Raw genomic sequence first — 19,941 nt, forward strand, 5'->3', positions numbered from 1 at the left:
TTTGATTTTGAACTTAATGTACCCATGTCATGGTTTTATGATTTTTGTTATTGGCATTCCACATCATAATATCCTGTAGTGCACTGTGAGTTAGAGTTAATGCTCCAGTTCCGTGGATTGTCAATAGTTACAGGTACCTGGTTCTCAGAAGAGAACTGCTTATCCCAGAGGACTGTTCAATGTTTTGTTTCAAATTTCCATTCAGAGGTAAAGATAAAACTGTTTGCAGGTCACGAGATGCCCCTTTTTCCCTTTCTGCTAATCTTGGCAGTGTGTGTGCTCCCCAGCTGTCTCGCCTTCAGCACTGGAGTAATGCCTTAGATTTTTGGACAGTTTCTCATTTTGTTTGATTTATTAGCCTCAATCCCAATTATATTATATTGTGTTACCTTGCATTCCAATATCTTATTTAGTAAATTAGCTTTCCTCCTCAGATCATTGCTGCTGTTTTGTTTTTAGGCCCATCTCTCTACCCTTTCCCCTTTTCCCCCTTCCCCCTTTCCTAGAGTGTGGATCTGTGAGTCCCCCCACTCCATTAGTCATTAAACCAGGCCAAACCAGCCTGTAAACCATTGACAACCTGAAAAGGAAACTTTGAAACTTTTCTTCTCCTGGGTATGTAAGAAAATAGAGCAGCTTACCCTTTTTGCAAATATCAGACTAGTCAAGCTTGTGTTTGTGGTCTTTCTTTTTCTTAACTTTTTCAGCTTCTATTTTAACCTTAATGCTTGATTTAAAATGATCAGTGTGAAAATCTTGGATTGTGCTCTGTTTCAAAACTAAGTGAAAGGATTTAGGTCGGTAAATAAATCTGTTTTCTATAAAATATGCTATTAAGTTAATGGTCTAGTCCTATTCAGGCTTTGGTGTACATGTTTATCTTGTGCTCCCTTTCTGTAGTGTGTGTTTGGTTTGGGGATGAAACATTCTGAATGAGGTGAATGAACCATTCTTCCTGTGCAGGGATGGTACCAGTTAAAACTTGACTGTGTTATTATGGGAGTTTTCAAGGATCAATGCCTTTCACTGGAAACAAAATCTCACCTGCTTGGATACAACTACTTTGTTGCTTGAAATGAGTGTTGGAGAAGTTAAATGTGAAATAAGCAAATGATAGCTAAGGTGAACCTAGTTGACAGAGAGATGTGCTGGAGAGCAGGAAAAGAAAAAGCAATACACACTTGTCATGGTTTTGTGATTTTTGGTTTTCCCAAAGGGTATCGATGGGCCTTTGGAATAGCTGCTGTGGACACAGAAGGCGTTAAGCAATTGTCTGTTTTGCCTGGCCTATCAGAAGATCCGTCTGTTGTGGGGCTGCTGCGAGTAAAAGAGCAACAGGTACCGATTGCTACAAAAACGGTGCACAGGCAGCAGTACCGCACCAACAGGGATTCCTTGCTCCCCATTCATAAGTTGATTCGTCAACTGGAGAGTCAGGGAGTGATCAGCAAAACTCACTCGCCTTTTAACAGCCCCATATGGCCAGTGCGTAAAGCCAGTGGAGAATGGAGGCTGACGGTGGACTACCGTGGCCTGAATGAAGTCACACCCCCACTGAGTGCTGCTGTGCCGGACATGTTAGAACTCTAGTATGAACTGGAGTCAAAAGCAGCCAAATGGTATGCCACCATTGACATTGCTAATGCCTTCTTTTCCATCCCTTTGGCTTTCACATGGAGGGGCGTTCAGTATACCTGGAACCGTTTGCCCCAGGGGTGGAAACACAGCCCGACCATTTGCCATGGGTTGATCCAAACTGTATTGGAACAGGGCAGTGAGCACCTGAGCACCTGCAGTACATTGATGATATCATTGTGTGGGGCAACACAGCAAAGGAAGTTTTTGAGAAAGGAGAGCAAATAATCCAGATCCTTCTTCGCTATTAAGCGAAGCAAAGTGAAAGGACCTGCCCAGGAAATTCAGTTCCTAGGTATAAAGTGGCAAGATGGCCGTCGTCACATCCTGACAGCTGTGATCGACAAAATCACTGCCATGTCTCCGCCCACTAATAAGGAAAAGACAGAATCTTTTCTGGGTGTAGTGGGCTTTTGGAGAATGCATGTTCCAAACTACAGCCTCATTGTAAGCCCCCGTTATTATGTGACGCGAATGAAGAATGAGTTCACATGGGGCCCGGAGCAGCAGCAGGCTTTTGAACAGATTAAACAGGAGATAGCCCGTGCCGTGGACCTAGGGCCAGTACGGACGGGACAGGGTATAAAGAACATCCTCTATACTGCTGCTGGAGAGAACGGTCTTACTTGGAGTCTGTGGCAAAGAGCCTCAGGAGAGACCCGAGGCCGACCCCTGGGATTCTGGAGTCGAGCCTACAGGGGGTCGGAAGAGGGCTACACTCCAACTGAGAAGGAGATCTTAGCTGCATATGAGGGGGTTCGGGCTGCTTCTGAAGTAGTCGGTACTGAAACACAGCTTCTTCTGGCACCTCAACTGCCAGTGCTGAACTGGATGTTTAAAGGAAAGGTTCCCTCCACCCATCATGCTACTGATGCCACTTGGAGTAAGTGGATTGCACTGATTACACAACGAGCACAGATGGGGAACCTCAGCCGTCCAGGAATCCTAGAGGTCATCATGGACTGGCCTGAAGGTAAAAAGTTTGGAACACCACCAGCAGAAGAAGTATCGCGTGCTAAAGAGGCCCCACCATACAATGAACTACCAGAGAATGAAAAGAAATATACCCTGTTCACAGATGGATCGTGTCGTATTGTGGGAAAGCATCGCAGATGGAAATCTGCTGTGTGGAGCCCCACACGACAACTTGCAGAGGCCACTGAAGGGAAAGGAGAATCAAGCCAATTTGCAGAGGTAAAGGCTGTCCAACTGGCCTTAGATGTCGCTGAACGGGAGAGGTGGCCAATGCTCTATCTCTACACTGACTCATGGATGGTGGCAAATGCCTTATGGGGGTGGTTACAGCAGTGGGAGCAAAGTAACTGGCAAAGAAGGGGTAAACCTATTTGGGCTGCTGAACTGTGGAAAGACATTGCTGCCCGAACAAAGAATATGGTTGTAAAGGTGCGCCATGTAGATGCTCATGTGCCCAAGAGTCGGGCTGCTGAAGAACAGCAAAGTAACCAACAGGTAGACCGAGCTGCCAAAGTTAAGGTGGCTCAAATAGACCTGGACTGGCAGAACAAGGGTGAATTATTTCTGGCTCGGTGGGCCCATGAGACCTCAGGTCATCAAGGGAGAGATGCAACATACAAATGGGCCAGAGACCGAGGGGTGGAATTAACTATGGATGCCATTGCACAGGTTATTCATAACTGTGAAACACGTGCCATCATCAAACAAGCCAAGAGGATGAAACCTCTCTGGGAGGAAGGGCGATGGCAAAAGTACAAATAGGGGGAAGCATGGCAGGTTGATTCTATCACCTTGCCACCATCTCGCAATGGTAAGCGTTATGTGCTTACTATGGTGGAGGCAACCACTGGGTGGCTCGAAACATTTGCAGTACCACATGCTACCGCCCGAAACACCATACTGGGTCTCGAGAAACAAGTCCTGTGGCAGCATGGCACTGCAGAAAGAACTGAGTCAGATAATGGGACTCATTTCAAAAATTCTCTTGTAAATACTTGGGCCAGAGATCATGGCATTGAGTGGATTTACCATATTCCCTATCATGCACCAGCCTCTGGTAAAATTGAACGATACAATGGGCTGCTAAAAACCATGTTGAAAGCAATGGGTGGCGGAACATTTAAGCATTGGGAGAAGCATTTGGCAGAAGCCACCTGGTTGGTCAATACTAGAGGATCAATCAGTCGCGATGGTCCTGCCAGCTCCCTACATACTGTCAAGGGAAATAAGGTTCCTGTAGTACATGTGAAGAACGTGTTGGGAAAAGCGGTTTGGGTCTTTCCAGCTGCTGGGAAGGGCAAACCTCTTCGTGGTAACTGTTTTTGCCCAGGGACCTGGGTCCACTTGGTGGGTGATGCAGAGAAACGGGGATGTTCAGTGTGTACCACAAGGGAATTTGATGCTGGGGGAGTGCAGTCAGTAATTCCATATATATGTTTATATAGATTTGTGTGTGCATGTGTTTAATGTTTGGTAATTATTGTCTGTTTGTATATATATTAAGCATGATGTAGTGATGTAGAATAAGGGGTGGAATGTCATGGTTTTGTGATTTTTGGCTGTTGGTATTCCACATCATAACATCATGTGGGGCACTGGTACTTTCACTGTCAGTGCTCAAGTCCTGGGTACCTGCCCTGAAGAGAAGAACTACATTCCCCAGGGGACTTTGCGGTCAGGGAGAGGAGGTTTAACTCCTGGCAAGGTCACCTGATGCTCTTTCTCGCCTGCCCTTCGTCGTGGGCGCTGCTCCTATCTCCCTGCTGCTCAACTGCACTGCGCATTTCACCTCAGCGTTGTGGTGAGGCCTATCCACCTTTCGGACATTCTCTCTCTCATTATATTTGATTTATTAGCTTCAATTCTGATTGTATTGTATTATAGTGTGTTATCTTGCATTCCGATAATATACTTAGTAAATTAGTTTGTTTCTCCTCAGATCGGTGCCGCTGTTTTAATTATTTTGGGGTCCCCTTTTTTTTTTTCCGGAGGCGCAGATCCATGGATCCCTCCGCCCCGCTCGTCACAGAACCGGCCCGAACCAGCCCCTAAACCGTTGACAACAATTAAAATGCTAAACAAATAATGTTTTAAATAGTTTATTATTTAAAATTATTACACTGGATAGAGTAGTAGCAAGAGTGTTAATTGGAATCAACTTTAAACATAGTTCCCCACTCTTGATTTCCTGGAACAGAAATGAGTAAGCAATGCTACCTTGATATTTTAGCCTGTTGATTGTAGAACCAAGTTGAAAGGAATGTGAAGAGGGTTTATATGAAGCAGGGTAGTAATTTTATCGTTTGCTTGTTGTCCATCATTTGCTTTTATGATCAATGTGCTGATTGATTGTAAGAATATCTATTCCTGTATTCGCAGTAGAAGATATGAGCCTCTGCCAAGTCACTTCTCTTTGAGGGTGGACTACAAATGTTGATAAAAAAAATAGCTGATTGGGAATTACCACAGGAAATTATTTTTTTTGAAACATTAAATGTTATGATAGAAATTGTATACATATATTTTTAGTTATACTTTTAATACAACCTAAACTGGCATTACTGCTGGGAAAAATTGCACCCATTTGTCTTCTGGTGCATTTGAAGATTGATTTTAAGTTCAAACCCCCTCCCGCAAAAAACAAGTGAGGAGTCAGGAAAATAGCTGGGGACAACAGGTTTACCTGATTTTTTGGTGTCTTATCCAAGTTTAAAATGACTGGTTTTCTGCCATCTAACAAGCAAGAATCTGATTCAGAGAGCTGATCCAACATTTTTTGATAACAGGTGAAGATGACCCCTGTAGCATGTCTCATTTAAATGGTTTTAAGCTACTGTGGAATTGCATACTTGGAATTTGTGTCCATGAATTTCAGTGTGAAGCCCCATTTGCTCACTGACCTTTTAGTCACTGTTAAAAAGCATAACATTGCATAGTTGCTTTGTGACTATAATTTCTCTGTATTGGTAGACAATGCCTTCTTTCACAGTTTGGCCTGGCTTGGCCTAGTTGTGTGACAAGGGGATGAAGGGACCCATGGACCCACACCCTGGAAAAGGAGGGGATGGAAGGGAAAAGGTAGGGAGATGGGCCTAGATGAGGAAAACAGTGGCAACAAGCTACAAGAAAAAACTTAGTTTACTAAATACAATAGTGGAATGTGAGATAATATAATACAATATGATTGGAATTGAAGCTAATAAATCTAATAAGATGAGAGTTTCCAAAACCAAAGTCCTTACACTAACGCTGTAGGTGGAGCAGACAGGGTGCAAAGAGAAAAGAGAGCAGTCTCGTGACTCCCAGTCAGTTTTATCTTTCCCTCCAAATGGAAAATGGAAATGAAAAAATAAAGTGTTCTGGGAGTTGTAGTTCATTCTTCACATCTGGGACCAAGAGCAACTATTGACAATCCACGGAACTGCAGCATTAACTCTGTAACTCTCAGTGCACTGCATGACATTATGATGTGGAATACTGATCAAAAATCATAAAACCATGACACCTTCTATGTATTTTAAGGCTATGTTATAATTTTGGCAGTGGAGAGAAGTAATTTTATTAGCATGAAAATTAAAGAATGTTAGTGATATGGTTGTGTCAAAGAAAATATCAGCCCTTCCTGCTGATGTCTTTCATTAATGATTATATGAGATGCCACATCTGAGTTTAGTCTTTTAGTGGTGAATACAGTGTCCCATATTTTCAAATTAGTTACTCTTCAGTGTCTTGTCTGGCTTTGAAGTTTGTGCTTTTTAATCCCATGGATTTAATACTTTTGTCATCATTGGAATGCTTTTTGTTGCATTTGATTAAATTTTAGTGAATTTCGTTTCAGTTTTGATGAGTGTTGACACAGGTTTATGAGGTTAAGGGAATCCACTTGAAATTGAACCTCAGTATTAACTTACAAAGTGATCTGATATAGACAAACCCTTGCTGGCTAATAGTCTAAGACTATGGAACTTCAGGTACAATGTGATTTCTTTTACAGTCAAAACACTTTAAAGTTGTTAGAAGTTCTTACTGTTGCTTTTAGCCAGTAGTAATGTCTGCCTTATTAAAAAATATTGTTCCTTGACTTTTTCTGCGATTTGCAGCTCCTAGCTTGCTTTACAAAACAAGCTAGCTAGCTAAGCTTTTCCAAAAATGTTGGTCTCTGTTCTGTGCATCATTAATAAATGCTGCATTGGCATATGTCTTTTGTGTGTCTAAGAACTGAGACCCCTTTATGCCATTGTCATGGTTTTATGATTTTTGTTATCAGTATTCCACATCATAACATCATGTAGAGCACTGGGAGTTAAGAGTTAATGCTCCAGCTTCATGAACTGTTGATTTTTCTGGGTACCTGGTTCTCAGAAGAGAAGAACTACATACCTTAAGGGACTTTGCATTTCTGTTCAGGGAGAAAGATAAAACTGTTTGCAAATCACAAGATGTCCCCTTTTCCTTTTCTGCTCATCCTGGCTAGACATCTCACCTTCAGCATTAGTTAGAGTAAGGCCTTCAGTTTTTTGGATACTCTCTCATTTGATTTGATTTATTAGCTTCAATTTTAAATGTATTGTATTATATTGTGCATTCCAATATCTTATATAGTAAAGTAGCTTTCCTCCTCAGATCATTGCCACTGTTCTGTTTTTAGGCCTATCTCTTTACCCTTTTCCCCTTTCCCCTTTTCCCTTTCGGGGGGGGGGGGGGGGGGGGGCATGGTCCCCTTACCCCATTAGTCACAGAAGTGGGACGAACCATCCTGTAAACTGTAAATCAACTTGCTCCCTAGATTGGGGACGATTTCTGAGTGAAATAGAAGCGTAGCCACAATAGGAAGTTCAGAGACTCAGCATCACTTGGTACAGTGGGCTTTGGGGCAATGACATTTATGGCAAAGCAAAGTATGCAGTCCCACATGTATTTTGTGAAGAGGGATAGCAGTTACTGTAGTGCAGTTGTTACCTCCTTCCTAAAATCTCTTTTTCCCAGCCAATTGTGAAAATAGAGCTAGAAATGGAAAATGTAGAGATAGCAGGCCTGGCTTGGTGTCAGACTGCAGTTGTTCTGTGCTCCTATCCAAACAAAATACTATGTGTTCCTGCATGGAAATCCTTCCTCTGCATATTTTTACAGCTTCTCTGTAGCTAGCAGTGTCTTGTATGTATCCATCTTGTACAGGTAAACTGTTTTTATCAAAATGTGGGTAAAAATGTCCTGATATTTTGATGTTTTTAAGAAGTTCTTAAAAACGTAGGTGATAGGTATTTTAGACATCTGAAAAGATCTTTTAAAACTTGGACAGTGAACTAGGACAAGGGGAAGAAAGAGTGATGAGCAGAGGGAAAGGAAAATAATTAGAAAAGAAACTTCCTGAACTGTTTTTAATGTGTCCTGGAGCTACTGCTCTAACTCAGTTTATGTGGTCCCTGAAGAGGTAATTTTGATCCAAATTCAAACTGCATATCCTAGGTAATTCTGATGGATGTTTGGACAACCAGTGTACTGGTGATTTAAGATTATAAAATTTGTGTTCTAGTTAACTTTAAGTTAATTGACACCTATAATTCTTCCATAATTTTGTCATTAAAATAGACATTGCTTTGTTCTCAGTCTGCAGCTCTTGACCTGCTCCTGTTCTTGTAATGCTCAGCACTTTTACTGTGAAGTAATATTCATATTCTTTTTCAAAAAAAGAAAAACAAATCCCAAATGAACTAGAAAAGCTTCAGATATTGATATCATAGAATCATAGAATCACAGCATGGCCTGGGTTGCAAAGGAGCACAGTGCTCATCCAGTTCCAACCCCCTGCTGTGTGCAGGTCGCCAACCAGCAGCCCAGGCTGCCCAGAGCCACATCCAGCCTGGCCTTGAATGCCTGCAGGGATGGGGCATCCACAGCCTCCTTGGGCAACCTGTGCCAGTGCCTCACCACCCTCTGAGTGAAAAACTTCCTCCTAATATCCAACCTAAGCCTCCCCTTCTCAGTTTAAGACCATTCCCCCTTGTCTTATCACTGTCCACCCTCACACACAGCCGTTCCCCCTCCTGTTTATACGCTCCCTTCAAGTGCTGGAAGGCCACAATGAGGTCTCCCTGCAGTCTTCTCCAAGCTAAACAAGCCCAGTTCCCTCAACCTTTCCTCACAGGAGAGCTGCTCCTGCTCCAAGAGCTGCACATCTTTCCTGTGCTGGGGGCCTGAGGCCTGGACGCAGCGCTGCAGATGGGGCCTCACAAGAGCCGAGCAGAGGGGGACAATCACCTCCCTCTCCCTGCTGGCCACCCCTTTTTAACGCAGCCCAGAACACAGCTGACCTTCTGGACTGCAGGCGCACACTGCTGGCTCATGTCCAGCTTCTCATCCACCAGGACCCACAAAGTCCTTCTCCACAGGACTGCTCTCAAGGAGATCTTCCTCCAGTCTGTATAAATACCTGGGATTGTCCCGACCCAATTGCAGCACCCTGCACTTGGCCTTGTTGAACCTCATTAGGTTCACATGGGCCCACTTCTCCAGGCTGTCCAGGTCCCTCTGGATGCTTCCCTTCCTTCCAGTGTATCAACTGCACCACTCAGCTTGGTGCCATCTGCAGACTTGCTGAGGCTGCACTCGATGCCATCATCTGTCATTGATGTAGATGTTGAAGAGCACCGGTCCCAAGACCAACCCCTGAGGGACACCACTTGTGGCCAGCCTCCACCCTGACACAGAACCATTGATCACAACCCCTTGGCTGCAACCAGCCAGCCAATTTCTAATCCACCAAACAGTCCATCCTTCAAATCCACCCCTCTCCAATTTAGAGAGAAGGATGCGGTAAGGGACCATGTCAAAGGCCTTGCAGAAGTCCAGGTAGATGACGTCCACTGCCCTTCCCCCATCCACCAATGCCATCACTCCATCATAGAAGGCCACCAGATTGGTCAGACAAGATCTGCCCCTGGTGAAGCCATGCTGGCTGTCCCGAATCACCTCTTGATCTCGTATGTACCTTAACACAGCTTCTATGAGGATCTGCTCCATGATCTTCCCAGGCAGAGAGGTGAGGCTCACCAGCCTGTAGTTCCCCGGTCTTCCTTTCTCAATTTCCTAAAAATGGGAGTAACGTTTCCCTTTTTCCAGTCACCGGGAACTTCACCAGATGGCCATGATTTTTCAAATACGATGGAGAGCAGCTCGGCAACCACATCAGCCATCTCTTTCAGAACCCTAGGATGGATATCATCCGGCCCTATGGACTTATATGCATTCAGTTTCATGAGGAGGACTTGTTCCACCATTACAGTGGGATGGAAACCACTCCCCACACGCTCACCTAGAGGCTCAGGGTCCTGGCAGACATGGGAAGCCTGACCACCTGTGAAGACTGAGGCAAAGCACTCATTGAATACCTCTGCTTTTTCTAGGTCTGAGGAAGCCAGCAACCCATTACGTTTCATCAGAGGGGGAACACTCTCTTTGGCCTGTCTCTTCCTGCCTATGTACCTGTAGAACCCCTTCTTGTTATCTTTCACATCCCTTGCCAGGTTCAGCTCCATCTGTGCCTTGGCTTTTCTAATCCTATCTCTACACACACAGACAACAGCACTGTATTCCTCCCAGGCTACACAACCCTGTTTCCACTTTCTGTACATTTCCCTCTTTTCTCTCAGTTCAAACTGCAGGTCCTTGCACAACCATGACGGACACCTGCCTCCCCTGCTTGACGACTTCTGCTGGGGGGTGGAGAGCCGATGCGCTCTCTGAAGGGTGTCCTTAAAGAGCTGCCAGCTCTTTATCCTAAAAAACAAAAGTAAAAAAACCCAAATCTGTAGGAAATGCTGCATGTAAGAAATAGTTTCCAGAAGTTTATATAGACATGTACTTTATGCATGGTTAAGTAATAAAATTTCAAGTCTTTTTGGTGCTATACTACATGCCAAAAAAAGCCATTCACTGTAGCAAGAAGCTTGTAAACTGAGTCCAGTATCAAAACATAAGTTTTTTGTAGTTTAAATATAAACGTATTTCTGAGAGTGGCTATAGGAATTGAGTAATCTGAATTGATTAATTTTCATGTCAGTAAGAGACAAAGAAATGGAATGTATGGATCCAGGTAGGAGACTGCAGGAGGGTAGGGATGGGCCAGGAGTCCAATGAAAAGAAAGAAATTGAGTATTTAAACTTTCTTTTTACAGACAAGGAGTGACAGGGAATTTCTGCAGAGATCAGAACATGCACAGAGGCTGGGTTTTTAGAGCCTCTTAGGCAAGAGTGAGAAATTAAAGACAAATTTTTGAACAAGGTCTAATGATTTAAAAATGACCATCTCAGTTGGGATGAGGCTTTAGATAAGTCTTTTACTCAGAATTTTGAGGTACTTCTCTAGACTGAAAAGAAAATAATCCACAAAGCTAAACAACTAACAAAAAATTGCAAGTCCTGCTGAAACATTAACTGAACTGTGATTTATTTGCATATGTTAGGGAAATGTGGAAATGTTCTCCTGTGTGGAAATATATTTAATTGCACGTTGTGGTTTAGTGATGTTTTGTTGTCAGTCTTCCACATCAGAACATCATGTGGACCAGGGGGAGTTAACGAGTTAACATTTTGGTTCCATTTACTGCCTTTTGTGGACTCTTTGAGTATCCTGATGGGAGGGGAGGGGGCGGCATCCCCGGAGGACCTGGCGGGCAGAGGCAGTGGGCTGGAGCTGCGGCCAGGACCCGGAGCGTCTGCTGCTCTCTGTCTGGCCCGGCTCAGCCGTCTCAGCTCGCCGTGGAGAAAGCATGTGCTTTCCCTCGCACTATCGTGGTTTGACTCTCATTTTTTTATACTCTCGTCTCTCGTTTTGTTTGATTTAGTTAGATTCAGTAAATTACCCTTCCTCCTCAGATCGTTGCCGTTGTGTTTTCTCTTTGTTAAAACTATCGGCTAGCTCTCTGCCCTTTCCACCCCCCCCCTCCCCGTCTCGGCGCGCCCTTTTTTTTTTTCCCGGGTCCTGTGCCCTCCTGTCACGGACTTATATCTAGGGATAACCCGTAACACTGCAGAAGTTTTCTTCTTAAATCATAGTATTTTCTAATGTGACAGAATAGTGACTGGCTCCTTCTCTGCTGTTGCTGTTAAATGGTGTTTTCTTTCCTAGGATTTGGACGCGGCAGAGGGAGAGGAGCAAGGAGGTTTTCAGCCCAAGGCATGGGGTAAGAGACACGCAGAGCACATTTTAGGGAGGATCAATCTGACTGGCAATACTGATTGCCACTGTATGTATTGATATTTCTGTATGTATGATAAATCAACATGGATGCAAAAGTTCACAGATCTGTTAGACAAAAAATTGATATATGTATTTTTTGTTTTAAACTAATATTTGTAACTAGATACACTTATACAGACCGAATCTGAGTTCACTCAATATTAGTATATTAAACTTGGAGAACCCATTTGATCAGTAACAGCCACAGAGAGCCTAGGAGGCTGAAATGTTCTGTGTGATCCTAGGCCTATTTAAAAAAGATTTGTTTTAATGTAACGTGGAACGTGAGTCCTAAATAAAACAGGTAGACTACTGATTACGAACTTTCTCCTGCTTTCGAGGTTTTATGATTTATCTGTTTGGACATGCACACACCCTAAAAAAGAATCAAAGGAAGTTACTGAGTAGCTCTTAAGATCATTCTCAGTTTCATCAGTGTAACTTGATTCAGAGAAGCATAGCCTCCACTTATTTCAGTGTTTGCTTCCAACAATATTTCATGTAACGTCAGTGATGTCATGATGAACTGATGGCTAGTTATACTTCTCTAATAATCCTTCTTGTTCACAATTCCAATGCTAAACTGAAAGGAAGTTTTTCTGTAATAGTCCTTTTCACCTGCTATGTACATCTGTGTTTTTCTGGAATTGGTATCAGGAGATCATTCTGAAATACTTTTACCAACTACTGTCCTGCACAAGTCTGGTGCCCTGAAAATACATGCCACTAGTTTCTCATCAGTCAGCCACAGGTAAACTATAAGCTGAGAAAAGCTTAATGCTGAACATATAAATTGGTACTTTATTGGATAGAGAGGGATAGGTATGCTGTTAACTGCTTTTATAGGAATTCTTGTTTTGGGTCAGTTTCTCAATAGTCCAATAGGCTCCTTGCTTTTTTCCTTCTCTTACTTTTTTTTTTTTTTTTTTTTTTTTTTTTTTTAAACAATGTCTGCTCATAGAGGAAAGATTTATTTGGAAACAAAAATAACAGATAACTATATGTGGAAATTGCGATATTAAATGTAACACAACTTCAGCTAAAAGTGATGACACTTGTGTTCAGTGAATGACCTGTGTGTTCTCCTCCATTTCTTAACCTTTAAAACCGTAGGACATTTAACCCTGCAGACTATGTGGAGTCTTCTGCTGATGACTTTGGAACAAAAACAGAGATATGGGAGATTGGTCGGAATGATGCAGATGATGGCACGGGTAAGACACTTCCAGAAGTGAAAGGATTGGAATGAAAACCTATAGCAAATAACAGTTAACTGTTGTATAATCAATAGATATCAAGATGCTATAATCACAATATAAGTGTATAATCAATAGATATCCAGATGTAATAAACACAATATAATCAAAAGAATTAGGCAAAGTAGACAACGAAAACAAAAAGAGAATAAATGGAAGAGCTTACCCTTCAGCTGGGCTCACCAGAAGACAGCAAGAGAGGTGATCTCCAGAAGAGATCCTTCCCCTCTGGTAGCCAGCTCTTAAGTAGGTCTAGGAGGGGTGCAGCCTGGCTCCACCCCTTCCAGCAGCACAGGTGAATTGCCTTCACCTGTGCTCCTCTGGCTGACTCATGGCTCACCTCAGGTGATCAATCAGAGGTTCAGGCCCTGACTCAGCAGTTCCCATACACTCCACCCCTTCACGGCGTGAACCAATGATCAGGTTAACAAAAGGGTAAGCTTTCCCTAATACAGAGATCTGCTATATCGCGACGCTTATACAATTTTATCACGTCGTGTGTTGGTACAGTTCAAGACAAGTGATGATTAGTGGATGTCTATATTCTTCTATGGGCCAGTGCTCGGTGATGTGACTGGAGGCATGAGGTCCTGAGGTGCAAGTCCATTCTATGTTCCATCAGTCCCATGCAGACCATCACCGGGTGTTGTACGTGATCTGACAGCAACACTGGAACGCTTGATGGCATTTTGTTCCTTCCGGTGGTCCTGAAGGCTCACAGACTCACGGGGAGTAATACAGATGTTTTACAGGTACCAGGAGGGGAAGGTCTGCTCTCCAGGGTAAGATACAGGCCGTATTTCTATCCTGGGTCAACACTTCCGCTTGTACTGGGGCACGTCCTGGCCGCCTGTACCACACCTTCTGGCCGGATATCTGCGGCTGCATAACGATATCAGGCACCAAAGGAGGTGTCCTGATCTGCCACAGGGACACGATGGGGGTCCCTTTAGCAATAAAGATCGGAGTGTTGACCACAATATCAGTAGGCCATGTACCTATTACTGGAGGGACTACTGAGCCCCCCACCTCCAATAGTCTCCCCCAAGGTGCAAGTAGGCCACACCACTTGGGTCCTACCTGCACCTCCCAGGGCCATTTTATTCTATGGGTACCTGGATCTAAATTCTCAGGGGCAGGAAGCAGAAGATTATTTTCATTACCAATCTGGGGTCTTACATGATGATCAGTGCCCGTAATTTGGATCCTAAGCGGGGTGGCCCATGTCGTCTGCAACATTCTCAGGGCACTGGGTCTGCCGTCTCAAGGTCTTTCATTCAGGTCCCGCAGGGTTTCATACAGTCTTTTCATCCACCCCTGCAGGGACTGGGAGTCTGTCTTCAGGGCAGCCTTAAGAATACCGTTATAACGTTCGATGAGGCCTGCCCCCATTGGATTATATGGCAGGTGGAATCGCCATTCAATGCTATTTTCTTCTGCCCAGCGCTGTATCATTGCACCAGTAAAATGAGTCCTTTGGTCACTCTCGATGACTTGAGGTGTCCCGTAGGCAGACATCAGTTTAGCGAGTGCCTTGATGGTATATGCCTGGTTTACTTTCGGTACTGGATAGGCCTGCAGTAGCCCACTTGCAGTGTCGACACAGGTCAGGGCGTATCTTGCCCCTTCGGAACGAGGAAGGGGCCCGATGTAATCGACCTGCCATCGCTGGAGAGGATTGTGTCCCCTAGCAAGATGGGCTGTTGTTTCGGGCAACGATCTCGGTCTCATCTTGGAGCAAGCGTCGCATCCCGGCATGCCTGGATGATGTCAGATAGTTGTATGGGCAGTCCCCATGCTTTAGCAGCTGCCCACATTGTCTTTTGTCCAGCATGCCAGGGCTTCTGATGTAACCAGCGGGCGATGTTCTCAGATGGTGAATTCTCAATCCATCGAACTCGGGCCAGTGTGTCAGCTTCACCGTTTCCCGGTGACTGTAGGGGCTGATGACCAGAAACATGGTAGACACGTACAGTCCTGTGTTTGACCGTATTCCATATATCTAACCACATGTCTTTGCCCCAGATCGGTCGGGCGTGGATAGTCCATTCCTGGGTGGCCCACTGTGCAATCCAAAGAGTGAGCCCCTGGTACACAGCCCAACTATCTGTGCAGATGTTCAGGATACCATCACCGGGTTCCTTGGTTATAACCATCCACACAGCTCGCAGTTCTGCCCATTGGCTGCTCTGACCATCCCCCTCGTCGAACCAGATTGTCTCGGTGGAAGGATGGTATGCTATTGCTCTCCACTTGCTCGGGTTGCCCTTGCTGGACCCATCTGTGTACCAAGCATCTTCAGGGATAGGATATTTTCCCTCCTGAACGGGACTCTTCTCTGGTGCAGCGACCAGTATTTCTTTTGGTGCATCACTGTGATACGTAACTGGGCCTAGGATCTTCTGGAGTTCTTCTTTCAAGGGTGATGAAGACAGACTGCTCCTTTGGCTGAGGTAGGCGACCCATCGTGCCACCGTTTGTGCTTGGGCCACCCCTGTCTTAGGAAGGTGGGTCAGGTCTTTCACCCACCCCTGAATTGGCAGAGTGGTCTTGACTATAACTGCAGCTGTTTGAGTTATTGGCTCTACTGCCTGTAATGCCGAATAGGCAGCCAATAACTGTTTTTCAATCATACTGTATCTTTCTTCCTCACCGTGCCAAACCTGAGACCAGAAACCAATGGGGGTCCGAACAGAACTCTGGCGTTGCCACAGGCCCCAACCAAAGCCGTCTTGAGTAACATGAACATCCAACGCAGCTGGGAGGGTAGGATAGAATATTCCCAATGCCTGGGCTTGTTTAACTGCCAGTTTTGCTTGTTGGAAAGCATCCTGTTCGGTTTTCCCCCAGTCCCATAGCTGCCCCTTTTTTGAGAGTCTGTACAGTGGCCTCATCAGCTGTGCCAGGTGAGGTATAAAGGAACGCCAATAACCCAATATACCTAGAAACTCTTGCAGCTGCTTTGATGTTGTAGGGACTGGGAACGCCTGAACCTTATCTATAACAGCACTGGGTAGCACTGTGGTCTTTCCTGACCAAACCACCCCCAGGAATTTTACGGACAGGCCCGAACCTTGCACCTTTTGGGGATTTGTAGCCCATCCCCTCTGTTGTAAATAGGCAGTTTATGAGTCTGCTGCCTGTCCTACTGCCTCCAATGAGTCGGATGTCAGCAGGAGATCATCAATATAATGATATAGGTTAACATCATCAGGTTTTGTCCAATCAGCCAGGTCACGCGCCACTAGATTGTGACAATACGTTGGTGAATGCACGTACCCCTGTGGCAGGACCTGAAAGGTCCACTGCCTGCCTCCCCACGTAAACGCAAACTGATCTTGCGATTCCTCAGCAATTGGGATACTGAAGAATGCATTTGCTAGATCTAGGACACAATGATAGGTTTTTATCTTCCTACTCAATGTGTCCATTAGGGAGGCAATATTGGGTACGGTCGCATGAATAGGCGACGTGACCTTATTTAATTCTCTGTAATCTACTGTCATCCTCCATGTGCCATCCGACTTTCGCACTGGCCATATGGGGGAGTTATACGGGCTGTGTGCAGGTCTTATAATGCCCACTTTTTCTAATTCCTGCACCGTCCTCGATATTTCATCTTGCCCACCCGGGAGTCTATACTGTCTGACATTAGTAATCCGGCGCGGTTTCGGCAGGCAAACAGGCTCATGTTTCGCATGGCCTCTTAATATTGCCTGCACCGCCCGGATACTGATACATCTTTGTCGAAGTCTGAACTCTCCCACAGTTGTTTGGAGAGCCAGACCCCATAGAATGTCTAAGCCCAGGACGTATTCTTGGACTGGGGCAATAGACACCTTGTACTCCCGGGGTGGGAGACGCCCAACCCCCAATTTTAACCATGTTTGGGTGACAGGAATAGTCTGTCCCCCACAACCACCAATCATCACTCTGTCCCCATCAAATTTTCCCAGATCTCCATATATAATTGATGCTTCTGCTCCCATGTCTACCAATGCCATCACTCTCTGAATATTTTTTCGGGACCAATAAATCGTTAATTCTACATGGGTCCTCCTGTCCCGTCTGGAGGCCCTACGGGGACTAACATCCCTTGTCACTCCATGAATTGTGCTAGGGCCAATTCTTTTGCTTCCGATGGCTCAGGCATTGTGGCCCAAGACACCTGAAGTGGCTTCTTTTTCCTGTTTGGAATAATAAAATCTTCTAGGTTCCATGTTGTTGATGGAACCCTCTCTATAGCTCTTACCCTTGATTTCTTAGGGTAGCTCTGGAATTGTTGATTGTCCTTTAGTTGTCTCCAGAGCTGGAGAAGGACATGGTTGGGCTGGAGGTCGATCTTAGCAAATTGGACCCCAGCCCAAATTAAATCATTAAACATTTGTTTTCGGGATACCCTTATGGGTCCCGATGGAGGAGCTCGAGTAGCCGGCATTTTGGTTTTATTTACTGGCAGGACCTTTGCTTCCTCCAAAAACCGAATATTGCGCCTAGTCCGCAGGCGTTCTGTTTCTCCCAAGTCGGCAACTAACTGGGCAGCCTGCTGGACTACGGCTTCTGAGGCTACAAGGGGATTTAATATGGAAACTAGGGTGCCGTACAGATGGGAGGGAGCTTGCTGTAAAATTAAATCTCTCATCCCTGCTGAAAATTTAACCATATCAGGGCCATCAAATGTATCTTCATAGATAGCCTCTCTTACACCCAGTTCGCGGATATAGTTTTGAAGGTCCTCCATGGAGGACCACATACCTGTATGAAAAGGTACGTCCGATTTATTCGGCCATACCATACGGCAGGCCGCCATTAGCCATTCTAGTATAGAATGGTTTTCATCACATTATTGATGACCCACATATAACCTCTGTCTGAGAGCAGGATGGACAGTCATGGTGGCCAACTTGGCTATTTCTGGGCCATTCACCAAGACACTTTCTGCCCCAGAATCCCACAATCTCAATAACCAAGCTAGCACACTTTCTCTAGGCTTTTGCCAAAATCATTGTACTAAGTCCATCAATTCTGTTGCCGTGTATGGCCGAGCCGTTACGTGTAAATGAGTCTTGGCAGGGGGCCGTTGATCAGGCGGCACCCCTGCCGGTCTGTCCTGTACTTTTTTTGTTTTCTGGGTTATGACAGGACGGACTTCCAGTGGATCAGTCAGAATTGGACATTCAAGGTCTGATTTGGATTTCTTGTTCTCCTGATCAACGAAGTCTGTTGATTCAGGAGTCTGGTCATCACTTATTGAAATGTTACGAATTGGGCCTACAGGAAGATGTAGAATTGGCTTCTTCCCTATTAAAACGCCAAGTTTGTGCTCCAGCTTTTCAATGGAGTCTTTCAAAAGCTGATTTTCAGTTTCTAAAGTATTATTTCTTAAGTCCGCATGATTTAAGGCAGTTAATAATGGCCATGCCACTATGGAGGCAGCCAGTTGTCTTTCTTTAGTAATGAGGACATCCTTCCCAAGTCCTTAAAAATAGTCCGCCATGCGATATGGGGAGAGATTGCCCATAATGCGTAAGGGACCCCATTTTTCAATGGTAACAGCTAACTCATAATAGGGCGATCCCTCAAATCCTGGGATCTGCCCTGGAATAATTTTCTCTAGAGGATTATTGTTCTCCCCCTTGACCCATTTAAAGAAATTCCACAGAAAAGACATGATGTTAATTTTAGTATATTCAGCCTGCCTGACTCGCCGAGTGTATAATCAATAGATATCAAGATGTTATAATCACAATATAATTAAGAGAATTAGGCAAAGTAGACAACGATAACAAAAAGAGAATAAGTGGAAGAGCTTACCCTTCGGCTGAGCTCACCACAAAACACCAAGAGAGGTCATCTCCAGAAGAGATCCTTCCCCTCTGGTAGCCAGCTCTTCAATAGGTCTAGGAGAGGTACAGCCAGGCTCCCCCCCCTTCCGGCAGCACAGGTGAATTGCCTTCACCTGTGCTCCTCTGGCTGACTCATGGCTCGCCTCAGGTGATCAATCAGAGGTTCAGGCCCTGACTCAGCAGTTCCCATACAACTGTAAACTAACAGAATGGTTATTTTAACTTCTAAGAATGTAAATAAATTTCATGTGGCAAAGATTTCATTTTTATAGCTTAACTGCTGCTAAATTGCAGAGAACATGTTGTAGCCTGGTTAATTATCTGGTTAAGTTGAAGGGAAAGCAATTGGAAATTTTGTTCTGTTTAGTACTATAACAATCCTATGAGAAACAAATGAATTTGAGGAGTTACTGAAAGAACTTCGTATGTGAAGAATTGTTTAGATATCTGAAGTACTGCTTAAGATCTCACCTAATTGAAGTTAAGGGTCTAAGTACTTCTAAATGCAGTTGGTTAACAGGCATTGAGCAGTAGGATCTGATTATCTAAGTAGAAGCAAAAAGAAATGAAAAAAAATTGATAACTATAAATCTACTTGGTGACACTGAGATGGCTGTGGAAGCTCCACCTATACAGCATAGGAACCTGAGTATGTGAATGTCTGGGTTAGAGGAGAGGTCCAAGATCTGTCACCGTTGAGGAGAAGAATTCTCAACTAAAGCACGAGTAGGCACTTGAACAGAAACCAAAAGAACAGTCTGCCTTTCTGAAGATAGAGGCAGCCATAAGTTTTTATATGAAGTTTCAAGTAAGAAATGTGCACTTCTAGCTAAAGGCAAGAGATGAGTCTGGAACTAAACCACTTAACAGTGGTGATTCAGAAATGATAAATGTGACCTGTTCATCTATGATGTGGAAAAACAAGATAGATTGCTACTTTCTATACTCAGTGGCAGAAGATGAAGACAAAGGAAGGCCTGTCTCATAATGA

The 19,941-nt window shown here is 44.4% G+C and overlaps 4 protein-coding genes across 9 annotated transcripts in view; 1 reads left to right on the plus strand and 3 right to left on the minus strand.

Annotated features, from left to right (window-relative positions):
• LOC125686399 (ubiquitin-associated protein 2-like) overlaps positions 1 to 19,941 on the plus strand; it is a 165,572-nt gene that overhangs the window by 62,640 nt on the left and 82,991 nt on the right. For all 6 annotated transcript variants that reach the window (XM_048930328.1, XM_048930327.1, XM_048930331.1 and 3 more), the window contains exons 7-8: positions 11,738 to 11,792; positions 12,962 to 13,062. In XM_048930328.1, the coding sequence (XP_048786285.1) occupies positions 11,738 to 11,792; positions 12,962 to 13,062 (156 nt within the window). The remainder of the gene's footprint in view (positions 1 to 11,737; positions 11,793 to 12,961; positions 13,063 to 19,941) is intronic.
• Positions 1 to 19,941, minus strand: part of LOC125686444 (uncharacterized) — a 182,414-nt gene that overhangs the window by 53,281 nt on the left and 109,192 nt on the right. The window lies entirely within an intron of this gene.
• Positions 1 to 19,941, minus strand: part of LOC125686402 (uncharacterized) — a 218,178-nt gene that overhangs the window by 43,840 nt on the left and 154,397 nt on the right. The window lies entirely within an intron of this gene.
• Positions 1 to 19,941, minus strand: part of LOC125686423 (uncharacterized) — a 125,169-nt gene that overhangs the window by 40,526 nt on the left and 64,702 nt on the right. The gene's annotated exons all lie outside the window — the stretch shown is intronic.

The sequence above is a fragment of the Lagopus muta genome, chromosome W (assembly GCF_023343835.1).
Source record: "Lagopus muta isolate bLagMut1 chromosome W, bLagMut1 primary, whole genome shotgun sequence".
Classification (NCBI taxonomy): Eukaryota; Metazoa; Chordata; class Aves; order Galliformes; family Phasianidae; genus Lagopus; species Lagopus muta.